Below are 16,455 nucleotides of genomic sequence, written 5' to 3' on the forward strand. Positions count from 1 at the left end.
AGGGTCCGGGTCCACCTCCTCTGCCACTATCCTGGCTATGACCGCGAACACTCCCGTCCAGAATCGTCCCAATTTTTCGCAACCCCAAAACATGTGCGCATGATTCACTGGCCCCTGCCCACACCTCTAACACTCATCTGCTACCCCCCTGAAAGAACCCACTCATTCTCGCCTGAGTCATATGCATCCTGTGCACCACCTTAAACTGTAACAGGCTCATCCTTGCACAAGAGGAGTTCCCGTTTACCCTACGCAGTGCCTCACGCCCAAGTCCGCTTCCCATTTCTCCTTGATCTTCACCACTCGCTCGCCTCCCTGCTCCCCCAGGCACTTGTGTATCTCCCCAATTCTTCCCTCCCCTTCCACATCTGGAAGCAGCAGTCACTCCAAAAGGGTGTAACCCGGCAACCGAGGGAACCCCCTCCAGACCTTCGTGCAAAGTCCCTAACCTGCAGATACCTGAACTCACTTCCCCTCAGCAGTTCTACCCTCTCCCTTAGCTCCTCCAGACTGCCAAACCATTCCTCCAAATACAGATTCCACACCTTGACCAGCCCCACTTCCCTCCACTTCCTGTATACACTATCCATCCCCCCCAGCTCAAACCCATGATTCTCTCACACCTCCTCCCACTCCTCAGGAGGTTGGGCACCCAAACCTATGCACTCACTTCCGAAAATCTTTTGCCACGTCACTCTTGACGCTTCATGATTTAAGGTTGGGCAGCTAGAACTGGAGAAAACCAAAATCTGACTTCACAGACAGGGCCACATTAACCATGGGCCTATCAACAGAATATGGGTCATCAATGAAAGCAAATGTAGACATTACTCACGATAAAAATAAACTTGATATCCACTGATTGGGTAATTAGAAATGTACAGTGGGCAATGCTGGCCGGTGTGGTGAGGAGGGGGGTTCATGGAATAATGTGTTGAGGAATTGGGGGTGGTGGATATTTGGTTATTTGACTGGGACTGCCTTACATGGTCCCAGCGGCTAGAAGACATGAATGGAGGAACCAAAGAGCAGATCAGAAAGATGCCTCTGTAACAAGGGGAAGAAGACAATATTCGACAGCTCTTCACAAGGACGAATAGTGAATATTTTAGACATTTCATTGCACATTTGTGTTTGAATGGCAGATGGTTTGTGGTTGGGGGGAGCAGTGGGAGGGGAACAAGAATTATTTTATGGTGGAGGCACCCTGAATTTTCTTGGTACCCAAAGCCCCGTGAATACTTCATGCCAGCCCTGTTTCCTAATGACTTGCACAAGGAGGTATAATGGTCAGGATTCTTTGTCCCCAGGACACCCAGAATGCATTCCCTGATGAGACTGAGAATCAGACATTGGGTCATAATCGGGATCGGCGCCAGGCCCCAACCCAAATGCCATGCTCTGATGCATCACTGGTGGCTGAAATGAGTTCCATGCTGCACGCCAGCGGAGCATGGAAATAAATCCAAATGTGTCATAATAATCCATTTGCATCTATTTAGCGGAAACGGCACCCTATGCTCTGTCATGCCTTGATTGTCCGGTCCCCGCAGCTGGGAATCAGTTGGGTGAGGTTCACTTGTGGTCTTTACCATCATGGCCCTGACATGGCGGAACCCGCAAGGTCTACCATGCCAGGGCCATGATGGTACAAATCATCTGAGGCCAACCCCCACCCCCGCATCGCAAATCAGCCTCTCCCTCCCCTCCCTACCAACACCTCACAGCTGCCCCCAACTCCTGGATTGATTGGATGCATGTCCATTCATATTGCTTCAGTGGCCAAAGTGGTGAAACCCCAATGTTTGTAAACATTGCCCACATCAAAGAGATGTAAGTTGCACTAAGTGCAATCCAATCACTCAAGCGTGTGATTTCACTCCACTTACCTCTCTTTGATGTGAGCAATGTTTACAACATTGGAGTTTCATCACTTAGGCTACTGAAGCCTGAAGGGATATGAATGGATCAAAGTGACAGATAGTATTTACCACCTGTCAATCACAGTCCACTACTAGAAAACCATGAATGGATTGCAGACAGTGAATCTGTGGTATCAGATGCAGGCACAGCTAGTCACCTTTGAGGAATAGACATGTGGAGATGCGAGGTAAGTGTTGCAGCTATTATGCTTCCCACAGCCCTTGTCTGGGCTGCTCTCTCTCTTCCAGATAGGGGTCAATATTCTGGGGGGGAGGGGTCTGTGTGTGTGTGTGGGGGGGGGGGGGGTTCAATGGAGGGGATTCCTTTAGGCAGGGGCTTCCTGTGGGGGGCCCCTAGTCCAGGAGTCCCTGTGAGGATCCTCCTATTACAGGGGTCTGTGGCATGAGGGATGGGTCAGGTCACCCCATATTTGGGGTGGAGGAGAACCCAGGCAATCAGTGGGTGGGGGCTGACATGCGGTGGGGGGATCCAGACCACTTTGCGGTGTGGTGGGGGTTGTGGCCGATTTGCGGTTTGGGGAGGGTCGTGGCCAATTTGCGGTGTGGGGGGGAATACCGGCTGCAGGACTCCACTATCGGTCCATGTGCCCAAGGTGGCAGCCCGATATCAGGATTCTTCTGGGAATCCCCTCATATTCCACTTCATGCATACATTTACATGGCGCGGAATACTGAATTGCATCCCGCTGGGGGATCGTAAAACTGAAGCAATTCAGCTAATCCAGCTCAATGTCTTTCAAGCACCCTCAAGTTTTAACAATCATTTAACTAGTTTTGTCTATAATACCTTCATACTTGGTCAAATCTTTTGAGTGAGGCAGTAACCAACATAGTTTAACTTATGCTTCCTAAATTTTGCAAACTCTTTCACTTTGCATGCATGAACCATTTCCTGTGAATGTTTCAGGGAAGCTCCCAGACAATAACTTTCTCCGTTAAAACCCACTGACTCAAGGCGGCACGGTGGGGCAGTGATTAGCACTATTGCTTCATGACGCCGAGGACCCGGGTTCGATCCCAGTCCCGGGTCACTGTCCGTGCGGGATTTGCACGTTCTCCCTATGGCTGCATGGGTCTCACCCCCACAACCCAAAGATGTGCAGGGTAAAATACATTTTATAAAAACCCATTGGCTCCATTGGCCACAGGATTTAGGATTCACAGAGGATTTTGCATCAAATCTTACAAAACTGTGCGTACCTGCCTGATGAGGCCTCATGAGAGGGCTTGATGCTCGCACTGCGGTCCCTCCTAACAGGCCCAGGCTCCATGGTGGGCAGACCAGTGGCGGACGTTGTTGTTGTCCATGTGGACGAAATCCGTCTCAATAGTCCCGGAGGCAGACTTCTCCTGAGCCGCTGAAGGAAATAAAAGGATTAAATAAATTCAGTGGGGCCCAGCTGAAATTATCAATAAGCTTGATTTTAAAAACTGTGCATGAGAACAATATCGTCTTAAGTCGATTCAGCTCAGTCCTCAAGGCAGAAGTACAGAAGTACAATATCTCAAATGCAATTGCTGTTCGTTGATTCTTCCGACAAAGACCTCTTCAACAAATCTTTTTCTATCCTTTTGGAGTAAAATTACAATTATAAATTAAATATCATGATAACAGATCTTTTTCATTACACTTTAAAGCATAATAAACAAAGAAAAATGTTGCAATTTTGTAAACAGAATAAATAGTTGATTGAATCAAATTATATAGAATGGTTTTTCAGTTTATCCAAGACTGTGATAAAGGGATACTCATGGATTTTATTCATTCAGCTTCCTCTTTACAAATCCACAAATCCATCTGTCTGATGGTTTGATATACACCAATCTAGTAAAGGTCAATAATTGTTTTAAACAGCATTTTCATCCGACTTAATGGCTGTCCTCACAAAGAATGAAATTTGCCTGTAGAATCTAGGACGCCACTGGTTGAATCATCTCAAAGGAGGATTTTGGTGAACCATAATGACTTTGTAGCACCTACTGTCTTTTCCCTGTTCAATTCTGTCAAACTGTTCATCTAGAAATCACTTGAAACATTGACCATTGCCCATCACAATTGCAGGTGCAACCAATTACTGAATGTGTGGCAGATTGCTATAGCGATGCAACTGTCATAGAACTTTATAGAGTTTAATTCACTGATGTACTAATATCTCTGATATTCTTTTACATGCCCCCTCACAATGTTCTATTCCAATGTGCGGAAGATGTCAGCTCAATCTCATTGGAAACCAAGTCGTGGGTCTCATCTATATAAAACCAGTGTGCTGTGAAGGAACACATGATTAGTCACCCGAGAATGAAGTTTTCAATACCAAAGCTTGTTTGCAGGTATATTTTAGGAAAGGAGATGTGCTGAGCCAAGGGGAATGTCATGACCAGCGAGGCAGGGCCTGCAGTACAGCTGAGGTGGCTCGAAGAAGCACTCCTCCACCTTTTGGGTCCACATTAACGATAATGAAAGAAAGTGTTTGCCATCTCCTCTAGTTCCTTTAACCCTCAATGGCTAGGTTGCTGTTGACCCAGCAAAACGGTAATTATCCATAGTCCATGAAGGACCATTGGCATCTCTCACCATTAGAGTGAGACAAATTGGTTTGATCGCTTGACAAGCACAACGCATCAAGTGTGGGGCAAGGGAAAAAGGTAGACTTCCATGATCTACCACAGCGAGTACAGGTATTGAACCCTTGCTGTTGGCATCATACTGCACCACACTGTAGCCATCTAGCCAACCCTGCTGGCCAACTCCACAAACAGTTTATGCAAAACTGTTGCTCACTATTCACCCAAGCCCCTCACTGGGTTCTTCATTGAGACATCCTCCCTCTCTTTGCCTTTGCACCAAGTAGCCCCTCAGCTTCAGTGACATTCACCAAACTTCCTCAGTCCCCTCAGCTCACTTCACCGTTGTCCTGTCCACACACATATGGAACAGGAATTCTCCACTCAGCTGTGCCATACCAGGGGCCCCAGTGGAATTTTATTTATTGCCTAAGGGGAGCACAGGTCACAGTCACTTCTTCTATATTCCCAAAAGTTGAGAAGCTAGCGAGGTATCTGGAAAGAAACTTACGTAATATCCCGCTCGGTGTCTACAGGATGGGAATGCTTGTGTTCCCATTCTCCTTGCGGAGTATGAATTCTCCTCCGAGGGGAGGGGGGGATATTTCCTGGAGCATATAAGGTTGGCCAGTAAGGTACCAACCAGAAGAGGACCCGGAGTGCAAATATTCTGTTTGTAAATAAAACTTTGTTCTTACTTCTACTTGGTGTGGACTCCCGCTTCCTTATTAAACTTTCTGAGCGGGGCCGAGTGGAACAGGAGTGTCCCATCAGACCCCACAAGGAAAGACTAGGCCTCTGTCATCCCCAACTCCGTTAATCCCCTGCCCCCATTATCTTCAGCTGTGGGGCCCTGCAATAGGCCCTCTAATTTGGTGCCAGCAGCTACCCAATTTTCCTCCCCTCCTCCCACCGTCCAGCTACCCGGAAATCCTGAATCCAAAACGCACTTCGCTCTTAAGGATTGCCATTGCTGCCACCAGGATATATCAGAAACATTGAATATCCACAACATTTCTGTTTGAAGGCTGCGGTGCACGGGTGAACTATGGATTTGTTAGATTGTAGAAAGAGAAACAGGAACGTTAAATGGCTAAAACATGTGCAGATTGCTGCCAACCAACCAATGACCTTTGGGAAAGGGAAGTGAACATTTCTTGCCGCACCTTTGGGATGGTAAGCTTCTCGCCTGGGCATTCTTCGGAGTCAGAGCCAGCGTAGGATTCACTGAACGACACCAATGGATTTATTCTGGGCTTGTGGACAGGCTGGAAGGTCAGTTGTGTGCTGAGGAGATTGCTGACAGCCCTCAAAGAGGTACTGACATTGGGAGGCAGAGAAGGATCAGCCAGAAGGTCAGTAATTAGTCCATGGGCCTCACCCATCACAGCTACATCGACAGTGACGCTGGTGCCTGAAGACTGAAAGAAAATAAGGAACGTAAATACATTGACACATTAACAGTGGCCCAAGAAGGTGCATCAAACCTTTACTTATTCTTCAACAAATGAAATGCAGAAACTCTGCTTTTAATTCAGATGAATTTTCCATATCCACTACTTTTCAATCAACCTGCGTTATGCTCATTAAAATGAATTAGCTAATTCCATCATTCAAAGTAAGAATGTAGGTTATCTAGTAACACTCCATCCTTCATGTTAGTTTGACCACTGATTGAATGGTGAAGTGAAAATACGGATGTGAAAATAAGGATGAAATATGGTACAATTTAACTGTCTACTTACATCTGTCTTCAATGAGATTACTTTGGAACTCAAGCATGGCTTAAAACAGCTAACAACTAATTTCAACCAATACGCCACGATTTAATCATAATCTTCACTCAAATTACATATAATTCTTAGTATTTAGTATTCCCAAAAGTAGAAAATGCAGGAAAAACAGCAGATCTGGCAGCGTGGGACTCACTGAATGATGCTAATGGGTTTATTTTGGACTACAGAAGGGAGATAGATCACTTGGTTGCATGGTGTACTGAAAACAACCTCTCTCTAAATGCTGGAAAGACCAAGGAACTGATCATCGACTTCAGGAAGCGTCGCAACACCCACACGCCTGTCTACATCAAGGCTCTGAAGTGGAGATGGTCGATAACTTTAAGTTCCTGGGAGTCACCATCACCAACAGTCTGTCCTGGTCCACTCACAGTGATGCAACAGTCAAGAAAGCCCAACAACGTCTCTACTTCCTCCGGAAGCTAAAGAAATTTGGCATGTCTACATCAACTCTCACAAACTTCTACAGATGTGCCAGAGAGAGCATCCTATTTGGCTGCATTACAGCTTGGTATGGCAACTGCTTGGCCCAAGATCGTAAAAAACTGCAGAGTGTGGTGAACTCAGCCCAACGCATCACACAAGCTTGTCACTCTCCCATTGATTCTGTCTACACCATTTTCAGAGGCCCCTCACACCCATTTCTTCTTCCAGCCATTTCCATCAGGCAAAAGATACAGAAGTCCGAAGACCCGCACATCCAGATACAGGAACAGGTTCTTCCCACAGCTACCTGTAAGAACACTATTCACGACGCCTTATGCTGCTGTCCACTCACTATTTGCTGATGTACCATTTGTCAATGTACTCTGTCGATTATTCTTTTGTCTACTATGTACATACTGTGTATGTTCCCTTGGCTGCAGAAAAATGCTTTTCACTGTACTTCGGTACATGTGACAATAAATATCTACCAATCAATCAGTTCCGAAGAGTCGCATTGGACTCGAAACGTTAATTCTGTTTCTCTCCTCACACATGCTGCCAGTCCTGCTGATATTTTCCAACACTTTCTCGTATTGATTCAGATTTTCAGCATCCACAGTATTTCGCTTTTATTTGGTATTCAGACTTTGATTCTCCCGTGACCCTGAGGGTAACTCTATCTTATTCGAAAATGGAGGGTTGCAGTCAGCCTTCATGGTAATCAGTATTTCTCAATCCTTCTATCTGAGCTGTATTAGATATTTCCCTTCAATGTAGTATTGATCCTACCAGGACTTATAACTGGATCCCTTTTCTTTTGGTTCGGTGAACTATTTTCAATTCAGGGGAAGCTCTTTGGGGAATCTTGCATAAGTTATAAGTTAACCATATGTTATTACATAATCCTGCAAACGACATGAGAAAACAATTCTTTTTCCTGGAGAATGATTTCCATAGTGTGGGAAATCAGTTAAAAGTCTTTGGCAACTGAATGATGTGTTAAAAAACAGATTTCTGTTGGCGGAATAATTATGCCGAGCTTTTAAACGCACCGAGAGTGCATTTGAAAATGGGCATTATTCTGTTTATCATGGTATCAGCTGGCAGTGCGTTGGAGACACTCATAAGGAATTCCCATTGACCACGTTAAAGTTAGTTGTTGAGTCTCGACTTAACGTTGCTCATTGCAATGTTAATGGCCCTTGTCACTTTTAGATTGATTATGAACACAATGAACATTTGTCTGAACTTTCTGTCCGCTGAATTTTGTAGCTGTAAACTTGACGTCTGCTTCTGTATGGCTGACTGAGCTCTAGAACATTTTACACTGGACGACCATCATCTAGGAGCTGGATTCTGAGAGTCGAGGTATGTCCTGGGCTATCAAAACAATCAGTGTTACATCAGTCTTCAGTTATGTGTTCATTATCTTGGAATGGAATATCTGATGGATCGCACAACAGGGAACTGAAGTGCTACTGCCAGTTTATGGTAGTGATCTGCCTATAAAGGCTGGTACTCCGTACCTTTCTCCACACTTCATGGTCCTGTTACTCATGAGAGCATTTTCAATTTATCATAGAATTTACAGTGCACAAGGAAGCCATTCAGCCCATCGAGTCTGCACCGGCTCTTGGAAAGAGCACCCTACTCAAGGTCAACACTTCCTCCCTATCCCTATAAACCCACCCAACACTAAGGGGAATTTTGGACACTAAGGGCAATTTATCATGGCCAATCCACCTAACCTGCCCATCTTTGGACTGTGGGAGGAAACCGGAGCACCTGGAGGAAACCCACGCACACACGGGGAGGATGTGCAGACTCCGCACAGACAGTGACCCAAGCCGGAGTCGAACCTGGGACCTTGGAGCTGTGAAGCAATTGTGCTATCCACAATGCTACCGTGCTGCCCAATATAGCTAGGGAACAGAATGCATGAGGTGGTTTCCCGTTGCCTGCATCATGTGCACTCAAAAGGAGATGCAAGTCCTCTTCCTGAAGATTCTTTTTTTTAAAAAGAAATGTTGAGTACCCAATTATTTTTTTCCAATTAAGGGACAATTTTCCAATTAAGGGCCAATTCACCTAACCTGCACATCTTTGAGCTGTGGGGGTGAAACCCACACAGACACTGGGAGGACAAGCAAACATGGACAGTGACCCAGGGCCAGGATCGAACCCAGGTCCTCAGCGCTGTAGGCAGAAGTGCTAACCACTGCGTCACCGTGCCACCCGCTTCTTGAAGAACCCTCGCCTGTAAACAGCTATTCTTCCTCGTGTTTCCAGCTTTTACCACCGTAAATTTGCTGCTTCTGTTACTGGACATGGCTCGTAACTGCGATCAAGGAACCCTTACTTGGGTCTTTTATTGTGACTTGTGAAAGGAGATTGTCGGCCACTACCACCCAGCTCACCTAGGGTCTCAAATGCCACTGCTACCCGAACTGTCTGTTTAGCAATGTTAAATCTGGTTTCCATATCCGCAGTAAAACTGGATCAATAAATCTACAGAATCCAATAAAATAAAAACCAAAGGGCCTTTTATCAATAGCATTGTCCTGCATTTTACTTGTGTTGGCATGGATAACATGGTTGCTTGAAGGACAGAACTAATTGATTTTCAGACAACCAGGCCAATAGAACCTCATTGTCAATAGTTTGTTCTTATTATTCACAGGATGCAGACTTTGCTGGCTACGCCAGCATTTATTTCCCATCCCTAATTTCCCCTGAGAGCATGGTGGTGAGCTGCCTTCTTGAACAGCTGTAGCCCATGTGATGTAGGTACATCCTGTGTTCAGGAGAGAGCTCCTGGATTTTGACCCAGCGACAGTAAACGAATACCAATATATTTCCAAGTAAGGATGGTGAATGGCTTGAAGCTGAACCTCCAGCCGGTGGTGTTTCCATGTATCTGCTGCTCTTGTCCTTCTAAATGGCAATGGTCATGGGTTTGGAAAGTGGAGTCTAAGGAGCCTTCTTGGTGAGTTCCTGCATGGCATCTTGTAGATGGTAAGCATTGCTGCTACTGTGAGTCGGTGGTAGAGGGAGCGAATGTTTGTCGATGGCGTACCAATTTAGCGGGGTTACTTTGTCCTGAATGGTGTAGAGCTTCTTGAGTGTTGTTGGAGCTGTACTCTTCCAGGTAAGTGGGGAGTGTGCCATCACACTCCTGACTTGTGCCTTGTTGGTGGACAGCCTTTGGGGAATCATGAGGAGAGTTACCTGTTGCACAGGATTCCTGGCCTCTGACTTACTCTTGTAGCCACAGCAGGGTTTGGGGCAGCAGGGTAGCATGGTGGTTAGCATAAATGCTTCACAGCTCCAGGGTCCCAGGTTCGATTCCCGGCTGGGTCACTGTCTGTGTGGAGTCTGCACGTCCTCCCCCTGTGTGCGTGGGTTTCCTCCGGGTGCTCCGGTTTCCTCCCACAGTCCAACGATGTGCGGGTTAGGTGGATTGGCCATGCTAAATTGCCTGTAGTGTCCTAATAAAAGTAAGGTTATGGGGGGGGGTTGTTGGGTTACGGGTATAGGGTGGATATGTGGGTTTGAGTAGGGTGATCATGGCTCGGCACAACATTGAGGGCCGAAGGGCCTGTTCTGTGCTGTACTGTTCTATGTTCTATGTTCTAAGGTTTTGGAATTGGTGATATTGTTAAGTTCAGTTTAAAAACAAAATAAGATACATAAACTCAGAAGTGTTTCGCTTTCCCTGGTTCCGAGAGAGGACTATTCTATTATTCACTTTGCCTGTGCCAGAAGCAAAGACTTGTTTCCATAAGGCAGCTGACAGAGTTCCATTTTAAGTGTTGAATTATCTAAATTGTTCTCTGCAAAATATAGAAATTTTACTGTTCGAAGCACCAAGTGTCATTGCTGCACCTCAATAAAGTAATCACCTTTACACTTAAAGCCAAAAATACAGACCAGAGAGAAGAAGCTGCAGATTTGTTCTCTGAAAATTTTAAACCAGAATGAACATTTTTATTTTGGATGCCATGCTTTGCAGAACTAAAGATGTCGGTGTCTGGTAATATTGCCCTTTTTTAAGTAACATTTTTTTTGTTTAATAAACGCTGTCAGGATTTTAGTCTGTACCAGTCAATACCGTGAACCTGACATTGCCACATTCAAGGCAATTGAAGCCTCCCTAAATTAGAGCATGACCTATTACTGAGAAATGGATGTGCACACTGAGTCAGTAGGGGCACTGCTCACTCACATGGCGGATTTTAATATGGGTGAGGAAAATCATGCCAGTCAGCTGGGAGCCAGCGAGAGCCCTCTTTCAGAAGGGCCATCAAATTCATTGCCAACAAAATGACAAGTCTTATGCCTACCATTAGGTGAGTGCAAGCAGCAATGGGATGAGGTCTTTATGTGGTCGTTAATTTTTTTTCCTTCTTCGTTCATGGCATGATGGCATCGCTGGCTAGGCCTGCATTTATTGCCCATCCCTAAATGCCCTTGCTCATAGGGCATTTAAGAGTCAACCACATTGCTCTGGGTTTGGAGTCACATGGAGGCCAGGCCGGTAAGGGTAGCATAGATACATAGATACATAGAAAATAGGAGCATGAAGAGGCCTTTTGGCACTTCGGGCCTGCTCCGCTATTTTATCACGATCATGGCTGATCATCCAACTCAATAGCCTAATCCTGCTTTTTCCCCATAACCTTTGATCCCATTCGCCCCAAGTGCTATATCTAGTTGCCTCTCGAATATATTCCTAAAGGACATGAGTGAACCAGATGGGTTTGTACTACAATCAACAATGGTTTCATGGTTAGACTTTTAATTTCAGATTATTATTGACTTCAAATTTTACCATTTGTCCTGGTGGGTTTTGAATCCAGGTCCCCAGACCATTACCCTGGGTCTGTAGATTGCTAGTCCAGTGATGTTACCACAATGTCACCTTCTCCCCCATTACCCACGTCGGAGCCTTAATTGGCGGCAGGGCGGGAAGTCCGTCCATGGGCTTTCCTGCCCTGACCTTAATCGGGGCAGAAGTGGGATGGCGGCAAGGGCCCCAAAGCCACTCTCCCACCAAATTAAATGATCCTTCCTACACCAAAAACCTCAGGGGAGGTCATATATTAAACTTCATTCAAAGAATGATAGAAAGGGAGGTAAAACCACCAGTTGCAATAAGTCTGAAATACCATGGTGAATTTTGTTAATCCAATGACATGCAATCCCTAAACATGGTATTTGCAAGGGTGTGAGATACAAAGGATAGAAAAAAACATGCCAATGGAATCTGTACTTTGTTTTGAATCCAAGTACAGTACTGAGAGAAAAGCCTAAATAATCTTATAACCAACATAATACAGCAACTAATTAGGGCTTTATCCTTTGTCAGATTCTGTAACTATCCCCTCAGTTCAGGCTTTCTTGCATACATTGTCAGGCCATGAATTGTTGGGTCGTGGGTGGTGGTGGGGAAGCTATTTGTCACCCATTAGTGCGCAATTAATGCGCACATTTCTCTAAGACATCAAAGGAGGATCAATTTCAGATTTTACTTGCTGCACTTCTGGACGGTTTCATTCAGTGCTCTAAGCCTCAACATGGGGTTACCATGGAAACTGCTGAAAGGCATCACAATTCACATCATTATATCTGAAGGTTGCTGCTTCTGATTGGAAGGCACAAACTGGGTTGAGCAATACAATTCCTGACGTAAAGAGCAGTGCAGTGAGGCCTACTCATGAGCTAAAAGCCATTGATTTACTGTTCATAAACAAAAAAGCAAAAACATTAATGGGTTAGGTTTGAATTAAGCTGAGCAGGATGAGGCAGAAGGTCAATAGTTTTGAAGTCCGTAACTTTGCACATCTATTAGATTTGATAAGGAGACCTGACTGTTGCAGCTCATAGCTGTGATCACATCCTGGCATCATTCTCGGAGCCTAATATCCAACAGCGGCCTCCATTTATATGGCACCATTAACATAGTACAACTTGCCAGGTGTTTCCCAGGAGCAATATCAACAAAGTATGACGCCTGAGCCAAATGAGGAAACATTAGGATATGTGAATGAAGCTTGGATAGTGAAGGAGCATCTTAACGCGGAGAGAGTGGGAGAAAGGACGAAAATGTTTGGGAGGGAATTCCAAAGATTAGCACCTAGGCTGCAAGGCATAGCCGATAACGGTAGCCATGATGTGGAGATGCCTGTGTTGGACTGGGGTGAGCACAGTAAGAAGTCTTACAACACCAGGTTAAAGTCCAACAGGTTTGTTTACAATCACTAGCTTTTGGAGCACTGCTCCTTCCTCAGGTGAATGAAGAGGTATGTTCCAGAAACATATATATAGACAAATTCAAAGATGCCAGACAATGCTTAGAATGTGAGCATTTGCAGGTAATTAAATCTTTACAGCTCCAAAGATAGGGGTAACCCCAGGTTAAAGAGGTCTGAATTGTCTCTAGCCAGGACAGTTGGTAGGATTTGCAAGCCCAGGCCAGATGGTGGAGGATGAATGTAATGCGACATGAATCCCAGGTCCTGGTTGAGGCCGCACTCATGTGTGCGGAATTTGGCTATAAATTTCTGCTCGGCAATTCTATGTTGTCGCGCATTCTGAAGGCCGCCTTGGAGAATGCTTACCCAGAGATCAGAGGCTGAATGCCCTTGACTGCTGAAGTGTTCCCCGACTGGAATGGACCATTCCTGCCTGGTGACTGTCGCGCGATGTCTGTTCATTCGTTGTCGCAGCGCCTGCATGGTCTCGCATGTACCACGCTTCGGGATGTCACCATCGCCAGGCAGGAATGTTCCCTTCCACTCGGGGAACACTTCAGCAGTTAAGGGCATTCAGCCTCTGATCTCCGGGTAAGCGTTCTCCATGGCGACCATCAGCACGTGCGACAACGCAGAAAATGTATAATTTCGCACTTCTCTGCATTAAATTACTATACCACCATGCTGCCCTATTTATGTGCCGATAGAAGACCTTTGGATTCCCATTTGGAGCCTTAGAAAAATTGGAGTTGATGGGAATAAGGGGAAAATCTCTCCACTAGTTGGAGTCATACCTAGCACAAAGGATGGTGATTGTAGGTTGTTGGAGGGTAATCATCCCAGTTGCACAACATCACTGCAAGAATTCGTCAGAGTAGTGTCCGAGGCCCAACTGTCTTCAGCTGTCTCACCATTGACTTTCCTTCCATCACAAACGAGATGCCAACCATCTCCCCTTGACATTCAATGGCATTATCGTTGATGAATCCCCCACAACCAGCATCTTGGGGTTGGGGGGGGGGGGGGGGGGGGGAGGGGGTTACCAGTAACCAGAAACTGAATTGGACAAGCCATATAAAAACTGTGGCAATTACAGCAGTTCAGAGAACAGGGATTCTGTGGTGAGCAACTCACCTCTTGTTCTCCTCAAATCCTGTCCATTATCTACAAGGCACACGTCAGGAGTGTGATGGAATACTTTCCACTTGCCTGATGGAAGCAGCTCCAAAAATACTCAAGAAGCTCAACACCATCCAGAGCGAAGCACCCCATCCACCACCTTCAATAGTCATTCCCTCCACCACTGACGCACAGTGGCAGCCGTGTGTACCATCTACAAGATGCACTGCAGCAACTCACCGAGACTCCTTTGACAGCACCTTCCAAACCCACAAACTCTATCACCTAGAAGGACAAGGACAATGGATGCATGGGAACACCGCCACCTACAAATACCGTGCAAGCCACTCACCATCCTGACTCAGTACCGTTCATTCAGTGTTGCTGGGTCAAAATCCTGCAACTATCTCCCTGACAGCACTGTGGGTTTACCTACACCACAGGGGCTGCAATGGTTCAAGAAGGTGGCTCACCACCACCTTTCCAAGGGCAATGATGGATGGGAAATAAATGCTGGCCGAGCCAATCACACCCACATCCCATGAGAGAATTAAAGACATGCTGCAAGAATGGACTTTAGAGTATTTTTAGATGGATGCCCCAAGGTTGACTAACTGGTCTTGTCTATTTTTCTTTCTGGTTTGATGAAATTTATAGAGAGGTGAGTTTTAAAAAACAAAGGCCGCTACTGAATTAGTCATAGCGGGCCATTGAGCATACATGTACATTGTTCAACTGCAGAAAACAAACAAAGGTCTCTGTTGAATTAGTCACAGTATGCTCAGGAGTGGACATGCACATTGTTCAAGTGCTCCAGTGAGTTATGTTTGTGGGTTCAATCGCTGTACCAAGGATTCAGGGGAGTAAATCAGAAATTCCTGGCAACAACCACTTTGTTTTTCTCCCTTGAGCTGCTTTCATATTTTGCTCTTCCCTTGCTTCCCACAGTCCCTCGTTAGAGTAAGTTTCATAGAATTCATACAGTGCAGGAGGAGGCCATTCGGCCCATTGAGTCTGCATTGACCCTCTGAAAGAGCACCCTACCTAAGCCCACTCCCCTGCCCCACCCTGTAACCCCACCCAGCCTTTGGACATTAAGGGGCAATTTAGCATGGCCAATCCACCTTACTTGCTTATCTTTGGACTGTGGGAGCCAAATCAAAACACCCCGGGGGAAGACAGGCAGACATGTGGAGAACGTGCAAAATCAACACAGTCAATCACCCGAGGTTGGAAGTGAACCCGGGTCCCTGCCGCTGAGGCAGCAGTGCTAACCACTGTGCCATCCCATATGACTCGTTTTTTTTAAAAAATTGTCTAAAAATCATGAAAAAGGAGGCAACCCAAATTGTGTTTCTATTCTCCACTGCGATAAGGACCTTTGGAGCCATACACATCAGCAGTGGCCAGCACTGGGATCTCAGGAGTCTCTTCAATTCAAAACAGCAGCAAGGTGTGGGTGGAGGTCAGGACAGCTGACAGACATTTCCAAAACTTGGCCTGGAACATTTGGAGGGAAGCCATGTGAAAAGAGGAAAGTACATATTCTAGGCACCTATCTTCATGTTGAGACTGTCTTGTGAGATTTGGGACATTCAATGATTTATAGAGGCCCGCAGTGAAACTATCGAACATATGATGGCTTCAACTGTTTCTCCCAAACCATTGTTTAAATCAAATAAAATGCAGGAAATGGAACATTTACCGCTCCATGCCAATGCATAAGTCGCTGATTTTAAAGTAAATTGTGGTCAAAAGGAAAATAACTGCAAATAAACGTACTAGGCTTCAGAGACAATTCAACCTTGCATGAACCATGACAATATCTGGATGATATAACAACTTATATTTATATTGCACTTTTTTTAACATAATGAAATAACCTAAAGTGCTTCAAAGGAGCATTATAATTCAAAGTATGACATCCAGACACATAAGAACATATTAGGTCAGATGACTGAAAACTTGGTTTTAAGCAGTATTTAACAGGATGAATGTGAGGTAGTGAGGTTGAGGGAGATATTTCTTCAGCTTGGGGCCGAGGCAACGGAAGGTACAGCCACCAATGGTGGAGCAGTTTTGATTGGGGGTGCACAAGAAGAGAGAACTTGGGGCGACATATATCTTGGAGGGCTGTGGGGATGGAGGAGATTACAGTGATTGGGCAGGGCGAGGCCATGGAGGGAATTTGAAAACATTGCTTGACCGAGAGCCAACACGGGTCTGCAAGCACAGGGTTGATTGGTGAATGGGAGTCGCAGTGAAGACACGAGCAGCAGAGTTTTGGACGACCGTGAGTTCACAGAGGGCAGCGTATGGGAGCTCAGCTGGGAATGCAATGCAATAGCCGAG

General features: G+C 45.7%; 1 protein-coding gene across 1 annotated transcript in view; it reads right to left on the reverse strand.

The window, feature by feature from the left end:
* Positions 1 to 16,455, reverse strand: part of pde3a (phosphodiesterase 3A, cGMP-inhibited) — a 558,970-nt gene that overhangs the window by 87,752 nt on the left and 454,763 nt on the right. The window contains 2 exon segments of the mRNA XM_038811086.1: positions 3,144 to 3,301; positions 5,675 to 5,929. Coding sequence (XP_038667014.1) covers positions 3,144 to 3,301; positions 5,675 to 5,929 — 413 coding nt within the window.

This window comes from Scyliorhinus canicula, chromosome 11 (assembly GCF_902713615.1).
Source record: "Scyliorhinus canicula chromosome 11, sScyCan1.1, whole genome shotgun sequence".
NCBI lineage: Eukaryota > Metazoa > Chordata > Chondrichthyes > Carcharhiniformes > Scyliorhinidae > Scyliorhinus > Scyliorhinus canicula.